Source organism: Piliocolobus tephrosceles, chromosome 11 (assembly GCF_002776525.5).
Source record: "Piliocolobus tephrosceles isolate RC106 chromosome 11, ASM277652v3, whole genome shotgun sequence".
NCBI lineage: Eukaryota > Metazoa > Chordata > Mammalia > Primates > Cercopithecidae > Piliocolobus > Piliocolobus tephrosceles.
In genome coordinates this window covers 14,342,938-14,361,535 of record NC_045444.1, presented here as the reverse complement: position 1 = coordinate 14,361,535, position 18,598 = coordinate 14,342,938, and the positions used below count along the sequence as shown (strand labels likewise).

Below are 18,598 nucleotides of genomic sequence, written 5' to 3'. Positions count from 1 at the left end.
CCTATGAGTGAGAACATGCGGTGTTTGGTTTTCTCTTCTTGTGATAGTTTGCTAAGAATGATGGTTTCCAGCTGCATCCATGTCCCTACAAAGGACGCAAACTCATCCTTTTTTATGGCTGCATAGTATTCCATGGTGTAAATTTGGCTTGATTTTATAGGCCTTCTTTCTTTCCCCAACTAAGCAGAAAGCATAACCAGGGATGTAAATCTAAAATTATTCTTTTCTTTTATTATTGTTATTTGCTTTGGCATGGAAGGGTCATTTATGGTATGTCTGCTTATCAAAAGGATACTGAAAAATGAGCAGGAAACAGCAAATCAATCTATTATTAGGAGTCCTGAACATGAGTTGTAATGTTACACCCGTTAATATATTCAAGAAATATTGATATTCTAAGCTGAAAACCTGAGCCTTGTTATTCTTTTTTTTTTTTTTTTTCAAGTGAATTGCACATTCAGAGTCCTCTTAATTGTCATATCCTTATATTTTTTGTTGCTCGCATCCTATATCTATTATAATTTCATGTTAAAATTAGAGGACCGAGATATTTTAGCATATCAATATGCTAAGTTGTAAATTATAAAGACATAATGGAAACTATTAGTTAACTTAGAAAATGTTAATGTAATTAATATGTAAAAACTCTTTCAAATCAATTGAAAAGGAACAAAAAATATAAATGGACATTTTATCAAAAAATTGTTGATAAAAAAGTAAAAGCTGCTTAACATAATTCACAAACAGGAGTATTTATCAACAAGAAGATAGTATTTTTCACATATCCTATTGGCAAAGCTTAACCCTGATGTTACTATGTATTGGAAAGACTGTGGAATAACAGAGCCTCTTACTCATTGATAGCGGGAATGTCATTTGTGTTTTTACTTTGGGTAAAATTTTGTCATAATTGTGTAAAGTGTAACATTCACATGCCCTGCAACCTAAAAATTCCTTCCTGGTATATACCATAAGGAAGCAATTGCATGTATATATCAGGAAACAGGAACAGGGAGGTTTATTCAGTCACAGTTGCAAACAACCACTGGTCTCCTCAACTGTGCTTAGGAGCTATTAATGGATATTTCTGATAAAATGATGTGTATAAAGCATGACTTCCAACCTTGGAGAAAAGTGCAAGTAAATGAACACTCAACTTTTAAATTAATTCACTATGTAAATTATTTTAATACCCTTGGGTTTCTGGTTAATATCTAACTCAGTTTGCTTTGATACGTAGGTATGTTTGCCTATATGATGTATAATTTAATCTTAGTTGGTCTTGAACTTTTGAAAGAGGCATCAGGCAGTCCATAATCTTCTTATACTTCCCTTTATCACTCAGCATTTTGTTACTGATTCATGCATATTTGCATTTAACCTAGAGTTCAGTTATTTTTATAAGATACTATATTTTTATGTCATTATCATGGTTATATGATATGCCATTCTCTACATATATTACTATATATCTATTGTTTATCTCATATTTAAATTTAATTGGGAATTAAATTTTTAATTGCTCAATCTATCATGAATGACAATATGTGAAGAGACAAAAGCTGTGATTAATCCAATTCAAGAGAGAAAATGTTAAGGATAAAGTAGATATCTGTCTTATCTATTAATTCATATTTGTCTTATCTACTAAATAGATGTCTGTCTTATCTACTAGTTCATTTTGTATTGCTCTAAAGGAATATCTGAGGCTGGGTAATTTACATAAAAGATGTTTATTTGGCTCATGGTTCTGCAGACTGTGCAAAAAGCGTGGCCCTGGCATCTGCTTCTGGTGAGGGCTTCTAGTTGCTTTATTCATGGTGGAAGATAAAGAGTAGCCTGCATGTGCAGAGATAACATGGTGAGAAAGGAAGCAAGAAAAAGAGAGAGGAGGTGCCAGGCTCTTTTTAACAACCAGCTCTCATGAGAACTGATAGAACAAGAGCTCACAGTGATAAAAATGGCACCAAGCCATGCATGAGGAAGACTCTCCCATAACCTAAACACCCATCATTAGACCCCCACCTCCAACACTGGGGATCAAATTTCAATATGAGGTTTGAAGGAGCCAAACATGGAATCTCTAGCAATATCAAATATGGTATCATTGAGAATATGTAAGAATATATCAAATCTGGCACAATTAAATATCTTTTTTATTTGCTAGCCTATGTTTTCTTCTATTTTTTGGAATTATTAATTATAATGCTAAATTAAGGATGTTACATAAACCTTAAATGAGCCTTTAAACCATCAGCTGTCAGGATGATTTAGTCGTTGAACCACTATTATTTTTCTGTTTCTATCTCATAAAAAGAAATAATTCAGCCATGGTTAAAAAAAAAAAAAAAAAAAAGGTTTTTTACTTAATGTTGGACATTATAATTTCCCTTTTTTTAAAAATATGGGAATTGCAAAGCTTTTGGTAACCATTTTTTTCTTACACTAGAAATAAAATCATATCACTAATTGAAATACAATGTACATATTATGTTTTAAAATAATAACTATATTATTTTTGTTCATAAAATCATGCTCTGTAAAATGTACTTGATGGGATATCATAACAAGAATGAATTTAAGTAACTGTGTTGGACAGCTCCAGTCTACCCATCTTATTTTATAAGTATTATATTACACACATTGTATAAGGCCACGGCGAGGAAAACTCATCCAGAAATTCTAATGTCAAACTTTGTAGGACTTCCATAGGTTTTATATGTTGTATTCTTTAATGCAGCTGTGCTTGAAGGTAACAGCACCATTTAAGAAAAAAATATACTTGATATATGATGATTATAAAGCACTAAGACAATTGGAAGAATCATTAGACCAGCACAAACTGAACTTCACATAAATACTTTGCATAAAAATGTAAGTTACAGTATTCCTTTTTTTCTTTCATCAGCCCATAGCTTTTCCAATTTATTGAAGTGTTAGGTGGAGAAATATTGGCATTCTTCTCAAGTGTTGGGTGAAGAAATATTGGCATTACTCTCAAAGTCACCTTTTCTGCCCTATTGTTTTAAGTTATTAATCGATTTCAGTAAGCATTAATTTCCACTTTCTGTGGAAAATAAAAATTGCTTTTTAAATGTTTTAGTGTATGGCCTATGATATAAATGAATAGAATATTATTTTGGCTGTTTACATTTATTGAGCAATAAAAATATATGTGCCTCAGTCTATATGGATTAGTAGGTATTGATTCAATGGTTATAAAAATTACCTAGTTGTACCATAGCATTTTCTGCTTTGGGTTGTGTTATTAAATACTCCAGTATCAACAAAATGCATGTTAACAAGAAAAAAATATATGTAGAGAGAGCATCTATCATGTTTACAAAATATTCATATTGCAGATGTCAGGAAAGATATACAATTTAAGCACGATCATAATTAATTGGTCAGCTAAGAAAAGAGAACATGAAGAAAGACACAGTAAAAAAAAAAAAATGATTTTAAAATTTCCTGCATATGTACCCAGTTGTAACTACAGTGAACAATCAAGACTTTGTTTACAGCTAAATGATAAAAACCTATTTGCTTCTTCTCTATTCTTAAAGCCAGACAGTGAAAGAGAGCCTGTCTTTTGCATCGCTCTACGGACTGCCGCCTCCTTTTCCAGCTTCGCTTGATTTCCCTTTTCTTCTTTTCAACCAGATAGTAACCTTTCTCCCTCTTCTCCTCAACTTATGGTCCACTGGCTTTCTAAAATCCTTCCTCATGCTCACACCGGTGAATTTGGTCATTTATAGATACACTATGAAGGAAGCATTTTCATAATATATACTTAATTTACATGTTTCAAAATTAATATTTTTCTGAAATAATAGATGGCTTTTCTAAATTTTTTTTTTTTTTTGAGACAGAGTCTTGCTCTGTCGCCCAGGCTGGAGTGCAGTGGCCGGATCTCAGCTCACTGCAAGCTCCGCCTCCTGGGTTTAGGCCGTTCTCCTGCCTCAGCCTCCCGAGTAGCTGGGACTACAGGCGCCCGCCACCTTGCCCGGCTAGTTTTTTGTATTTTTTAGTAGAGACGGGGTTTCACCATATTAGCCAGGATCTAAATGTTTTTGTCAGGTACCAATAAACTAGTAATGAGATTGAGTAGTGAGGGAAGTTATACCCTAAATAAATTAAACATAAAGGATGGCCAGCCATGGTGGCTTATGCTTATAATCCCAGCACTTTGGAAGGCCAAGGCAGGCAGATCACGAGGTCAGGAGTTTGAGACCAGTCTGGCCAACATGGTGAAACCCCGTCTCTGCTAAAAATACAAAAAATTAGCCAGGCGCGGTGGTGGGTGCCTATAGTCCCAGCTACTTGGGAGGCTGAGGCAGGAGAATTGCTTGAACCCAGGAGGTGGAGGTTGCAGTGAGCCAAGATAGCGCCATTGCACTCCAGCCCGGGTGACAATGCGAGACATTTTATAGTGCTATGTCAAAAGACAAAACAAAACAAACAAAACATAAAGGATATGTGTATGTATGTTCAGGGAGTTTGATGGGCTGGAGGTTGAGGGAGCAGGGAAAATATCATACGATCCAAGAAGACTTACATTTTTGTCTCCATCATTCACTATCTGTTAAAAATGTACCCATCTGCAATTTCAGAATTTTTCAGCCAAAGCTCCTGGAGCATGATTTTTTTATTATTTTGTAAATAGAGATGTGTTTAGATCTTTTTATTACCAGCTTATTCCAAGATCTAGAACAATACACATCCCTACTGTACAGTTCCCAATGTTCTGCCATTTCTCAATGTTAAGGCAACCAAGTCCTTCAGACCAACTTGTATTAATTTTAACTGCATCCCTCATTCTCCCTTTGCTTAGTCCTTTCTCAGCCTCAAGTCATACAAATGAATATTTTATATTTTCTGGCACTTCTGACATTTAAGTTTGTGTTTAATGATTTCTTGCTATGATCTTTAATATCTGACATCTTGGAATACCATCATTATCTCATTTCTACCTGTAGTTATAATGTTTCTGACAAAAGTGAATCATTGTAATGGAGCCTCTTAATAGGGACATTACTGTGGCAATAAAATATGTAAATTGCAGTTCCAAACAACCTAGAAGTGCAATCACGAAACAGTGATCAATTTTTAGATGAACTGCACATGTAATTATATACATGTGAGGTCAGATGAATCACTTGAGCTAAGAAGAACAGGGAAGGCTTAAAGGAGGAGAAATAGAATGATGCTTCAGAGAAACACAATTTGAATAAGGAAAAGGGAAAGGTGAAGGTGATATAGCAAGTAGAGGAAGTTGAACAGAGGTACAAGAAAAAGAAAACATGCACATTTAAAGAATACAAGCACTGGTACACAGTGGTCTTAACTGCATGGTTACTGGCCCACCCCGGTAGACCACGTCATTTGGGGAACTTGTTCCTTTTCTTTTTTCTTTCTTTTTTTTTTTTTTTTTTTTTGAAACGGAGTCTTGCTCTGTCGCCCAGGCTGGAGTGCAGTGGCAGGATCTCAGCTCACTGCAAGCTCCGCCTCCCGGGTTTATGCCATTCTCCTGCCTCAGGCTCCCGAGTTGTTCCTTTTCTTTAGAGGGGATGGATTTACATTGAACATAAACTTTCATCTAGTACTCTGTATAAATGATTAAAGATGAGGCTTTCCGGCATCTTTCTTAAACTGCAGGCTTTTTATCCACAAATCCTGCACATTTCCTATTGGCTATCCTTCAGGAGCTGTAACAATAATGTACATAAAATTTGACTGTCTAAAACTTTCCTCAAAATATGCCTGTTTTGCTTTATTTTCCCCAGTGAGAATGTTACAAAAGCAACATTCACCCAATGATAAAAACTTGAAAACCTGGAGTTATTCTGTATACTTTCTTCTTTCTCCATCTTCAAATCTAATCTAATTCTTTTTTTTTTTTTTTGTACTTTATTCACAACCTCCCCTGTACATGTCCCTTCACTCTTTGCCTCTTCTGCTTCTTCCTTAACTTCTTCTTCTTCTTCCTTTTTTTTTTTTTTTTTTTTTTTTTTTTGAGACGGAGTCTTGCTCTGTCACCCGGGCTGGAGTGCAGTGGCGCCATCTCGGCTCACTGCAAGCTCCGCCTCCCTGGTTCACGCCATTCTCCTGCCTCAGCCTCCCGAGTAGCTGGGACTACAGGCGCAGCCACCTCGCCTGGCTAGTTTTTTGTATTTTTAGTAGAGACGGGGTTTCACCGTGTTAGCCAGGATGGTCTCGATCTCCTGACCTCGTGATCCGCCCGTCTTGGCCTCCCAAAGTGCTGGGATTGCAGGCTTGAGCCACCGCGCCCGGCCCCTTAACTTCTTAACATTGCTTTCTTGGATTGTCATGAGCCTCTTACCAGCTGTCATGAACTCAAGATGTCATCAAATCTAACTAGTTTACCAGTTGCCAAGGTAATAGTTCTAAATTCAAACCTGATTTTGCTTCTTTCTTGGCTTTCAGTTTTACCACTTATGAAAACAGTAATAAGCACTGGCATATTCATGTTGGCAATAATGTGTACTTCATACATAATAGCAGTAATCTATGGAATCATCCCTCATCTTCCCAGGAATTGTTTTAAACTACTTGTGCATTTTTTGAAGGTTATTCTCATATTGTAGGTTGTAACTGCATTTAACTCAAAAACACTAGAAGATAAAGTTTTCTCTTACATTACCACCAAATAGATGAAAAGGATATAATTCTGCTTTTTAAACCTCATAGCATTGTCTTCTTTCTCCTCACCCATCCTTATGGCAATTATTACTTTACCAAAAATTGGCAAGCTTGTAGGCTCCAGACAGCATCTGGACCCCAAGTGTATTTAGGATGGAATCATAATTTTAAAATTATAAGATTATAAGTTAAATTTTGCTTTCTAACTTTTTTTGAAAAAAAGTGGAAAACTAGCAACACTGTGTGTATTTTTCTATAGGACGTTGTATCTGGAGCTGAGGAGCTACTGGGCTCTTTTAAATAGGTGGTCTGACTACTCCATCTCTCTTTGATTCTTAGGCAGATAGCTTCATTCTTACTCTGCACACCCAGTGGTTTAAAGCATCCATGTTTCATACCCTGGCTCTACCGTTGACTAAAGAGGTTCATGACACTTGTCTTATCCTGAACAATATGGAATGGAAAACATCCTATTGGGTTTGGTTTCCCGACTTTGTGGCACCTCCAGTGTCTCCCAGGGGTCTTGTTGTACAGTGAATGTTCAATACTTAAGATTCACTTGAATGGAATGATACATAAAGAGGTAACACAAAATGTTCCCAAGCTGCCTGAAAGCATACATTTGTTTCTCTACTTGATCAAATACCTTGTCTTTCTTGCTTAATTCATCTAGTTAATCACCTGTGTATTCACTTTACTCTGTTTATCATACCTTGCGTGCCTTCAACAGAATGTTCATAGATGGCAGGATTCATGCATTTTTTTGCCCTTTGTACCTACTAATGTTGGATGTCAAAAACTGCACAAGCAGGCATCATTGCTGAGTAATGGCAATGAACACATGTGGAAATTACTTTTTCATCCTTTCGTTTCAATGGTAATTAAGTTGTTAAATATGAAAATACTGTAATAGCATTACTGGCAATAATCAAATTCCCCAAACCACAAATTGAAGTCATATTAAGTTGAAATTAAACCAAAACTACTTAATGTCTACAATTAGAATCGGTGTTGACCAAGATGTCTCCTGTGGCTGCTAGAAAGAATTAATCTCCCAAATGCAATAAAGGATAACATTAAGGTCATAAACTAAGACGGATTGACCTACGATTTCCAACATCTTCTGCCCTGTTGACTAAACTGCCAAGATGTGTTTCTTATTCATGTATTATCAGTAAGTTTCTCTGCAGCCTCAGTGACCTGCCCACAACTCTTTAATTTCAGAGAAGGTTCAGCAGCTTGGGCCCCTGAAAAGATATTTGGAAAGTTTCCCAGTTTGTGTGCTGCATAAGCTTGAGGCAGTAGAGTGATAATTAATAAAGTACCAGACTGGATAATTGCAGGAACTGTAAAAGATACTAAAATGTTGTTACCGGAGGCACAGACGCACCTGTGAAAGCGTGAAGTTAATTTGTGTGAGGAACATCACATGAGGGTGGATGAGGACGAGGGAGGTGAGATTTCCTTTAAATTAATTCAGACTTTAGATAGAGAAGCGCTCAAAAAAAAAAAAAAAAAAAAAAAAACTACTGCTAGTGAGATAATGCAAGGCTTATGGAAAGAGGCCCTCCTGGATTGTCTTGTTATGCATGCTTCTCTCTGACCTTGGGAAAGGTGTAACAACTGCAATATTGTAGGACAAGCGTGATGATATTGCCCTACCAGTCTTTATATAACAGCATACCATTTGATATTGTCCCCTTAAACATTTTCTTAAAAGCAATACACCTCCTGACACTATAATGGTGGATACTTTGTGTATCTAGTGTCACCCCAAATTCCCCATAGGTTAATTTCTATCAAATTTCAATATACAATAAAGTAATGAGAGAGAGAATGAGGTTGTATCATAGTATTTCCCTGAAGACTATTTAAGATCATTGATAATTGCAAAGGTCCTAGCAACTTGCAGATCACGTGATAGATGACCAATCAATGGTAGCTGCTGATGTTGTTTTTTTTATGGTTATTTAAATGAATCTTTTAAAAAATAAAAAAATAAAAAATATTCTTGATGTGAATTATTGCCAGTGAACACTGTCATCTTCTTCTAAAATGCCTTATATGTAGATTGTATAAGATAGGTATAAACTCCCATACCTTAGCATTGTCACATGGTGAGGTCTCCCTGAGCATTCCGTTCTCTTGAATATCTGGCTCAGGAATTAACAAGCTATGTCATTCCAAAAATGATTCTCTGATACCAATTGAGTGTTCCACAGTTCAATTCAATACTGAGACTAATTACCAGGAATCAGCATAGACCCCACAGTTAAGGAGCTCAATTCCCCTGGTCTGTCCTCACCTCAGATGCCAGCTGCCAGTTCCTGGTCCCACTGGTACTGAATTACGTCCAACCTGGCTACGAACGTGAGGGTTCTTATTACCCCTTTTCAGGCTGGAGAATTTCTTAGAATAACTCAGAGAGCTCAGACAAGAGCCATTCTTACGAGTAGCAGTTTATTGTAAAGGGTACAAATGAACAGCTAGATGAAGAGATATATGGGGTGATGCCTCAAGGAGTCCCCAGAACAGGAGGCTGTTTGTCTTTGGACTGGGGTATATCACCCTCCCAGTGCATCCAGATGTTTACCAAACAGATGGTTCCCTCAACCCTTATCAATCAGAGTTTCTAAGGAAGGTTTAATTATTTAGGCATGATTTATTGAATCACTGGCCAGATCTTCTTTCCTACCGGATCTTAGAATGGGGCTGAAATTTCTAAATTTGTAATCGCATGATTGATGTGACCTGATGACCAGCTTAATCCTGAAACTATAAGCTAACCCCTCCCCTCACAAAGAGTCCTCTGATGTTGCAGTCACTTTAGCATGAAATCTAATAAAGTGGAAAGCAGTTTGCTGTGAATAACAAAAGACATTTCTATCACTCAGGAAATTTCAAGGGTTTTTGGAGCTCTGTGCCAAGAACCAGAGAAAAGACCAAAAATATATTTTATTATACCACCCAAACTTGCCAAATACGGATTAGTCTGAATTTCTTATCCTATTCATTGTGTTTTGGGGTCCCTATGTCAAACACACACAAACAAACAAAAACAAAACAAAGAAACTCTGACTTTACACTTTTCTGGACTCTATAGAGAGCAGTCTTATGGAAACTATAAGGTGTGCACAATTGTTTATGTACATATTTGTCTGCAAATACCATGCAAAGTATCTATTGTGCTTAAAAGTTTATACAATTTGTGGTTTTTTGTTTATATTTTGGAGGTTTTTGATACATCAACTCAATGTGCTTGCCCTCTCTGTAGATATGAATTAGACAAGTAGCTCTAATTCAAGGGAAATCTTTTCTCTCCCTTGAATGTATTTGTTTCTTTGTGTAGTTTAAATTCCTTCTGTCCTCAAATTTGTTCAATGATTATAGGCTCAAAATTAGTCAAGTACAGTGAAGTAGTTTTTGTTTGATATCAAATGCAATGTTATATATTTCTGTTTCACCCTGGAGATTTCCTTTAAAGAGTCTGTCTTTAACGTTAGTGTCTTCTTTAAATATAAACATTCAAGCAGTAAGAATACAAAAACACAGAGACAGAAATTATGACAAGCAGAATATCAATACTTCTTTTCCTTTTGATTAATCTAGCATGCAAATATAGAAGCATTTTGGTTACTCAGGAATTTCAATAGGCCTTTGAATTTTTTAAATAATAAAAATATTGGCAGGGCACGGTGGCTCATGCCTGTAATCCCAGCACTTTGGGAGGCCGAGGTGGGTGGATCACGAGGTCAGGAGATCAAGACTATCCTGGCTAACATGGTGAAACCCTGTCTCTACTAAAAAAAAAAAAAAAAAAATACAAAAAATTAGCCGGGTGTGGTGGCAGGTACCTATCGTCCCAGCTACTCCGGAGGCTGAGGCATGAGAATGGTGTGAACCCGGGAGGCGGAGCTTTCAGTGACCCGAGATCACGCCACTGCACTCTAGCCTGGGCGACAGAGCGAGAATCTGTCTCAAAATAAATAAATAAATAAATAAATAAATAAATAAATAAATAAATAAATAAATAAATAATATTAACATATTCTTTAAGAGATAACATATAGAAAGATATATTAACTAACTTTTTCTTGCTGAAATGTCTAATATGTCCTCTTTAAGTGTTATATATTCATCTGAATAATCATATGTACATACGTGCAAATATATAATATAAAAGAAATGAGAATGACATTTTATAGTACTACGATAACTGAGTTTTTAAAATATATTTATACATCCAAATTCATGTTAAAAAGCTTTTAAATATAACTTTTTCTTTTTTCTTTTTCTAGGTAACCTTCAAAGCATCAAGACATTCAGTTTCACCAGATTTAAAATATGTCCTTCTGGCATATGATGTCAAACAGGTAAAGGAGTGATCTTCTTTGAGAATACTTTTCTTTGTGATGCATTGGGGTGACAATTCATAATTTTACTCAGCTATAATTCACCTAAGCAAAATCTGGCATATCTAGTAACTACAGGATGACAGTAATGACTACTTTACACAAAAGGTATTCGAAGATAATGTCCAAAGATCTTCCGTATCTATATAGCAAATAATTGGGACAATTTGCCATGTGCCTGTGCTGATGCAAGTCCATCTCTTGGCAGAGGATAATGTGGCAGAGTTTAGCAAATTGAGCAAATGTTGGCTTGTGAAAGTTTCAAGATAAGCCTTACCATATGCTTGAGTGTTTCATGTGTGTACAGATTAGAGACTTTTCTAGTGGCTATGCCTTGAGCTCAGATGTGTATATTGGGAAGGCACCTGCTGTAAACATTGACTCAGATTATGGTCTAGGGATTCTTTAGTGGTATTTGAATGTCAGCTTGGGGTTGTAGAAAATTTTGCAAATTGGGCAAGCCAAGAAATTAATTCTGAACAAATAAAATGTTCTAATTGAAATTAGTGTTTCCTTATTCCATGTGAGCCCTGAAGCACAATTAGAGCAATATGTATGATTGTTGAGTGTTTTGTACTTAGATATCATTTGCACAGTTAAAAATCAAAGTAAATGTTGTAAAGCCAATTCAGCAGATTAGTATCTGTAAAGAATAAATGATTGGAAATCATTCAAAGAAGTGTACAAGCTTTAAGATGAACAATAAAAATTTATGGACTTAAGGCATGAAGCCTCATATAATGCTTTGAAAGCCTTTTGAACACATGGAATTTCACAGTTTGAAAGAACTGCTATTTGATGGCTTTAGTCTTTTGGAATATCCATGTGCTATATTTTTTAGGTTATATTTTTTGACTTAAGTAATCTATGCTGTAAAAGACAGAGGGATTTTAGTCAAAGGCCTCTTTTCCTAGTGTAGATGTTGACCTGTTTTCTTATCTTTTGCTTTGAGTTACCTTTATTCATTGGGATTTTGTAAATCATATGTTATAGTAAGAAAAATATTTGACTTTTATAAACAAAAATATTATACTAAAAAATTCTAACATAACATTATCTAAATAATTTAAGCTTGAAAAGTCTGCTGTATTAAACTGATCATGAACTTCAAAAAAAGTTAGGTTTTGGGAGCTATTGTAATGAAGACTGGAACTGGCAGTAGGACAAACACATATATCAATGAAAGACAAGAGAGAACCTTCAGAAATAGGCCTTCAGAACTATGCCTAATAGATTCTTGGCAAACGTGCGCAAGCAATTTAATGGAGGACAGTCTTTCCAACAACTAGTGCCAGAACAATCAGATATCCATAGGCAAAAAATAAAACCTAAAGCCCACAAGAAACAAAAGCATCATACTGGCTTAAGCCACACATCTTATACAAACTCAGAATGGATCATGCTTTTAAATGTAAAGTGTAAATCTGTACAACTTTTAGAAAAAATCTTTGGGATTTAAGGCTAGGGAAAGATTTCTTAAACTGTATACCAAAAGTACAGTCCATAGCAGGATACACTATTGCTCCATAATAGACCCTGTTTCAGGCTAAAAATACAAATTACAGTCTAGAAGAAAATATTTGAAATTCACATGTTTGACAAAGGACCAACATTCATATATAAAGAATTCTTAAAACTAAACAGTTAAAAATAGCAACTATAACAAAAACACAACTATTCAATCAGAAAGTGGGCCCAGATATGAAGAGACATTTCACTGAAGATTTACAGATGGCAAATAAGTACATGAAAATATGTTAACATTAGTAGCCAATAGGTAAATGCAAATTGAAACTACAATAGAGTATCACTACAAATCTATCAGAATGGTTAATTTTTGTTTTTAAAGTGACAGCACCAAATGATGACAAACATGCAGAGAAACTGGCTCATTCATACATTGCTGTTGGAATGTATAGTGGTACTGCTGCTTTGGAAGATATTTTGAAAGTTTCTTTAAAAACTAAGCATATACTACTATCCAACCTAGCAATTAAGTTTCACTAGACAATTGCTGCAAGGCATTTATCCCAGATAAATAAAAAATAATGTTCACACAAAAACCTGTCTGCAAATATTTGCAATAGCCTTATTTATAATAGCCAAAAACTGAGACAGCCCAGATGTTCTTCAAAGGGGGAATGGCTAGATAAACTGTGGTCCATTCATCCCATGGAATAAATATTCAGCAATACAGAGGAACAAGCTTTCGATATAGACAGCAATGTGGATACATCTTCGGAGTTATGCCAAGTGAAGAAAAACACAGTCCCAAATATGATTGTTTGTATGATTTCATCTATCTAACATTCTCAAAGTGACAAAATTAAAGAAATGAAGAAGAGATTAGTAGTTTCCAGGAGAAAAGGAGGGAAAAGGGAGCAGCTTTTGCCATTCACAGATGGCAAATAGGTACATGAAAATATGTTAACATTAGTAGCCAATAGGTAAATGCAAATTGAAACTACAATAGAGTATCACTACAAATCTATCAGAATGGTTAATTTTTGTTTTTAAAGTGACAGCACCAAATGATGACAAACATGCAGAGAAACTGGCTCATTCATACATTGATTTTTTAATTTTGTGGGACCACAACAGGGATCTTCGTGGAGATAGAAATGCTCTGTAGCTTGATTGTATAAATGTCAGTATCTTGGTTGTTTTCTTGACCTAGTTGTTTTCTTGACCAGGATTTCTTGTAGTTTTATAAGAGAGTATCAGTGGGGAAAACTGGGTGAAAAATACATGTGATCTCTCAGTATTATTTATTACAATGCCATGTGAAAATAATTATGTCAAAATAAAAGAATTTAACTTAAAAAAGCTGTAATTTTAAAAACATCTTAAAATAGGCAAAAGTTTTTTGTTGTTGTTGTTGTTTGTTTGTTTGTTTTGGTTTCGGCGGGGGACAGAGTTTCACTCTTCTTGCCCAGGCTGTAATACAATGCATGATCTCGGCTCATTGCAACCTCCACCTCCCAGGTTCAAGCAATTCTCCTGCCTCAGCCTCCTGAGCAGGTGGGATTACAGGCACGCGCCACCACGCCCAGCTAATTTTGTATTTTCAGTAGAGATGAAGTTTCACCATGTTGGTCAGGCTGGTCTTGAACTCCTGACCTCAGGTGATCCACCTGTTTCAGCCTTGCAAGCGACGGCAAAAGTATTTTTTTTTTTTTTTTTGTTAAATTCAGTTTCAATTTATTTTAGTAAGTGTATGGATTATGCAGGATCATTGAAATCTTTTGCCCCAAATAAGTTACTGGAAAGAGGTATAAAGATTCAAGTATGCATTTCCACATTTATCGTTTTATGCAAATCTGATAGTTTTTAAAGATTAGTGAATGAAAATAGTTAAATGTAGTAAAAAATGATCAATTATTAAATAAACTAGTGAAATTAGTTTGAGAACTTTTGTATTGTTGTTCAAGTCAGTCGATTTCTATCTAGAAGAACAATTTTTACTGTTTGCTTTCAGGGAAGTTGGTTAACTGTCTATGAAGAGTAAAACTGTATTAGGTTATGCCAGATCATCCCTGATAGCATCACTAATAAAAATTGCTTTTTCATCTTATTTTTAAATAGTAACTTTTTGGAATTTAGGTTTATGTTTGCAAAATGTGGAATAAGGAGCATAAAACCAGGTTAACTTTGAGTATTTGGACAAAATAGAGCACAAGCTTATAAAAATATAATTAATAATATAAACATACTTATGGCCCAATCTTCATATTCTTATGGTCTTTTTTTCTTATCAAGGAAAAATAAAGATACTTCATGACAAAATAACTGGAAGTGAAAGAATGCTAGCATTTAAATAATTTTAGAAACTTTATTTCACTATTTTATATCATTTCATTTGTTTATTCATTTTATTTGTTTATTACATCCCAGGTGCAATTACTGGACTTTACATTATGCAGGGTGTATCTGTAGGTGTGTTCACATAAATTGAATTATCTCCTTCAAGAAATTTATAACCAGGAAGAGGTGACATGACACATTTATATCCACAACATACAACATCATGTTATGTATCATACATATGGTCATATCAAAGAATAAAGGAAAATTTTTACTCAGGGTAATCATGTTAGAGAAGAACAATATGCTGGCCTTTAAAGAGCAGACAGGTAAAAATGAATAGAAAAACATTCCAGGTGGGCAGAAAACATAAAACCTCAAGGAGACAGCATTAATTCTTTGAGGGATAGCAGTCAATTCAGACTCGCTAGCCAATTGCTTGACAATTCAGAAAGAAAAAAAAAAAAAACTGTAAATCAAATTCAGCTAAAATTATAGAACATTCTATTATATACAGTTTATACTGAGAAAACATTTTAATTTATGTCTCTTGTTGATTTTAAGAGTTCTTTGACCAGGCATGGTGGCTTTCGCCTGTAATCCCAGCACTTTGGGACACCGAGTGGGTGAATCACAAGGTCAGAAATTCCAGACCAGCCTGGCCAACATGGCGAAACCTTGCCTCTACTAAAAATACAAAAATTAGCGAGGCGTGGTGGCGGGCACCTGTAGTCCCAGCTATTTAGGAGACTGAGGCAGGAGAATCGCTTGAACCCAGGAGGCAGAGGTTGCCGTGAGTCGAGACGGCACCATTGCACTCCAGCCTGGGCAACAGAGCGAGACTCCGTCTCAAAAACAAAACAAAAAAGACTTTTTCATATATTCTAAAGAGTAGATTTGTATCAGATATACATTTTGGAAATATTTCCTCCCACTCAGTGAGTTTTCTTTTCACTTTCTTGATTATATCCTTTGATTCACAGTTTTTCAAAATTTTGGTGAATTCTGATCTTATCTTTTCTATATTACACATGATTTTTGTATCATATCTAAAAATCCATTGCCAAAATCAAAAAAAAAGTTTTATAGTTTCAGTTCTTTTCTTTAGTTTGTTGATCCATTTTGAGTTTATTTTTGTATATTGTGTGACGTAGAGTCCAGATATTTTAAGTCTCATGCTACATACTGAAAAAATTCTTTCTGCTTTTTTTTTTTTGTTTTTAGATATTGAAAAGCTGGTAGGCAGTGTATGATCTATTATGTTTCCATTTTTATTAACGCAGGGCTGGATTTTTTTAAAAAAACTAATTGTTAAATGGTTACATTATATATAGCCTACCTACTAATCAAACAGACAGACATCACAAAATCAATATTAATTGTATATTGCTTCTTAATAAATTGCCCCAAACTAGTGACTTTTAAGAAAGAATTTACTGTCTGTCACAGTTCCTGTGGATCCGGAGTTTGGAATCTTCTTGGCTGGGTGATTCTGGCTCAAGATCTCTCATGGGGTTGAGCCCAGGTTTCAGCTGAGGCTACGGTAACATGACAGCTTGCCTGAGGCTGGGGCACACACGTCCAGATGGGATCACACCCATGTATGGCAAATTGGTGCTGGCTATTGACATGAAGCCTCCAGTTTCTCCTCATTGGCTTCTTTACGGGGCTGTGGGAGTGTCCTCATAGTGTAATGTCTGGACTTCTCCAGGGTGGGTAATTCAGAGGATCAGTACCTTGGATGGCCTATCCTTCAATGTCACCTGTCATTTTCACAGGACCTCTTGGTCACACAATGCAGCTCTGTCTCATTGTTGGAGAAGACTGGTAGGGGCTGGGTATCTTTGGAAACCATCATGAAGGCTGGCCAACATAGTCCCCAAACGTTTGCTTTCCCTCCTACGTGCAAAATGCTCTCACTCCCTCCAAGGCCCCCATATTTTCATCCATTACAGTCTAGCAGTTCATCAAGCACATCAACTGAGGGTCCCACAGAGACTCCTCAGGCATGGTTCCTTGTCTATAGCCCCTTGTGTATACTTGTGTATTCATAAATAAAATTTAATATATCAGCATGCATTCATATTCTTATAATTGTATAAATACAAATATATACATATATATTGTTGGTATATAGAGGTATAGATATTTCTTTTAATATGTGTTTTAATCCATTTAAGCTAACTTTTCAGTATATATTCTCAGTTTTATTAGTTTTGTTGGGAATAATGTATTTATACACTATTTTATCTTTTGTAGTCTTGGTATTTTGTTAAAAAATATTCACTTGTTTAATTCATTTATTCATTTTACATTTTATTTTTCTCTCTTTAAATATATCACCAATTGAGGTTTTCAGTTTTTTGTTTTGTTTTGCTTTGTTTGGTTTTTTGAGATGGAATCTCACTGTGTCGTCCAGGCTGGAGTGAAGTGGCATGATCTCGGCTCACTGCAACCCCTGCTGCCCCCCAGGTTCAAGCATTTCTCCTGCCTTAGCCTCCCGAATAGCTAGAATTACCGGCATCTGCCACCACACCCAGCTAATTTTTGTATTTTTAGTTGAGATGGGTTTTTGCTATGTTGGCCAGGCTGGTCTCAAACTCCTGACGTCAGGTGGTCCACCCTCCTCAGCCTCCCAAAGTGCTAGGATTACAGGCGTGAGCCACCGTGCCCTGCCGAGGCTTTAAATAATTTTTATTTAAAATTTGAATTTGGGGATAAAATTTATTTTTACTTTGTTTCCTTTTTCTCTAGGCTTACAAAACTCCCATCAATATGATTAATATATAATTGTATTATTTTTCTACTTTTGCATGTTTTTATCATAGATTTCCCATTTTACTTTCAATTGTTTATGGTGCCAAATGATTAAAACCAATCTTCCTAAAAGATCAAATAATGGAAAAAATATTCTGTATGAATAAATATAATCATAGCCAGTAATGTGGGTCGACTTCAAAAGAATATTTCTGATGAATTATCAGGAAGCCACATAACACAATTAACAGAGATGTTGCGTGAATCATGGGCATCACACATATCCTCAGCCCTGTTTTCCCTTAGCTATAATGAAGAAGAAGAAGATACGAGCACTTCTCAAACTCACTATCTTGAATCATTGCCTTGTGTAAAGAGAAAGACATATGATAACCAAGCTGCTTCGAGGCTTCTGTGATTAGGTGAGAGAGCAACTATGAAAAGATCTAGCACTATTTTTCTTGTAGGATCAGGGTAGATTGAGAAAGCTAGTTTAGTTTTTACCTCCCTAGCAATGTTCTCAATTTGAGTCAAATAAATATCAATTATTTAGTTTAGGACAAAATTTAGACAATGTTTTTTTTCAGTCAACAACTGACTTCTGTGGGCTCTGTGTGTTACAGGAGAAGTTATTTTTGGTGGATCTAAAGTAGTAGTCTGGGTGTGGTGGCTCAGGCCTGTAATCCCAGCACACTGGGAGGCTTAGGTGGGTAGATCACCTGAGGTCAGGTGTTTGAGACCAGCCTGGCCAACATGGTGAAACCCTAGCCCTACTAAAAATACAAAAAAATTAGCTGGGTGTGGTGGCATGCACCTGTGGTCCCAGCTACTCGAGAGCCCGAGGCAGGAGAATTGCTTGAACGCAGGAGGTGGAGGTTTTAGTGAACTGAGATCAGCTACTGCACTCCAGCCTGAGTGACAGAGCAAGACTCTGTCTCAAAAAAAAAAAAAAAAAAAAAAAA

The 18,598-nt window shown here is 35.7% G+C and overlaps 1 protein-coding gene across 1 annotated transcript in view; it reads left to right on the top strand.

The window, feature by feature from the left end:
• The window catches only part of DPP10 (dipeptidyl peptidase like 10), a 629,039-nt gene that overhangs the window by 361,165 nt on the left and 249,276 nt on the right, over positions 1 to 18,598 (top strand). The window contains exon 5 of the mRNA XM_026449363.1: positions 10,962 to 11,036. Coding sequence (XP_026305148.1) covers positions 10,962 to 11,036 — 75 coding nt within the window. The remainder of the gene's footprint in view (positions 1 to 10,961; positions 11,037 to 18,598) is intronic.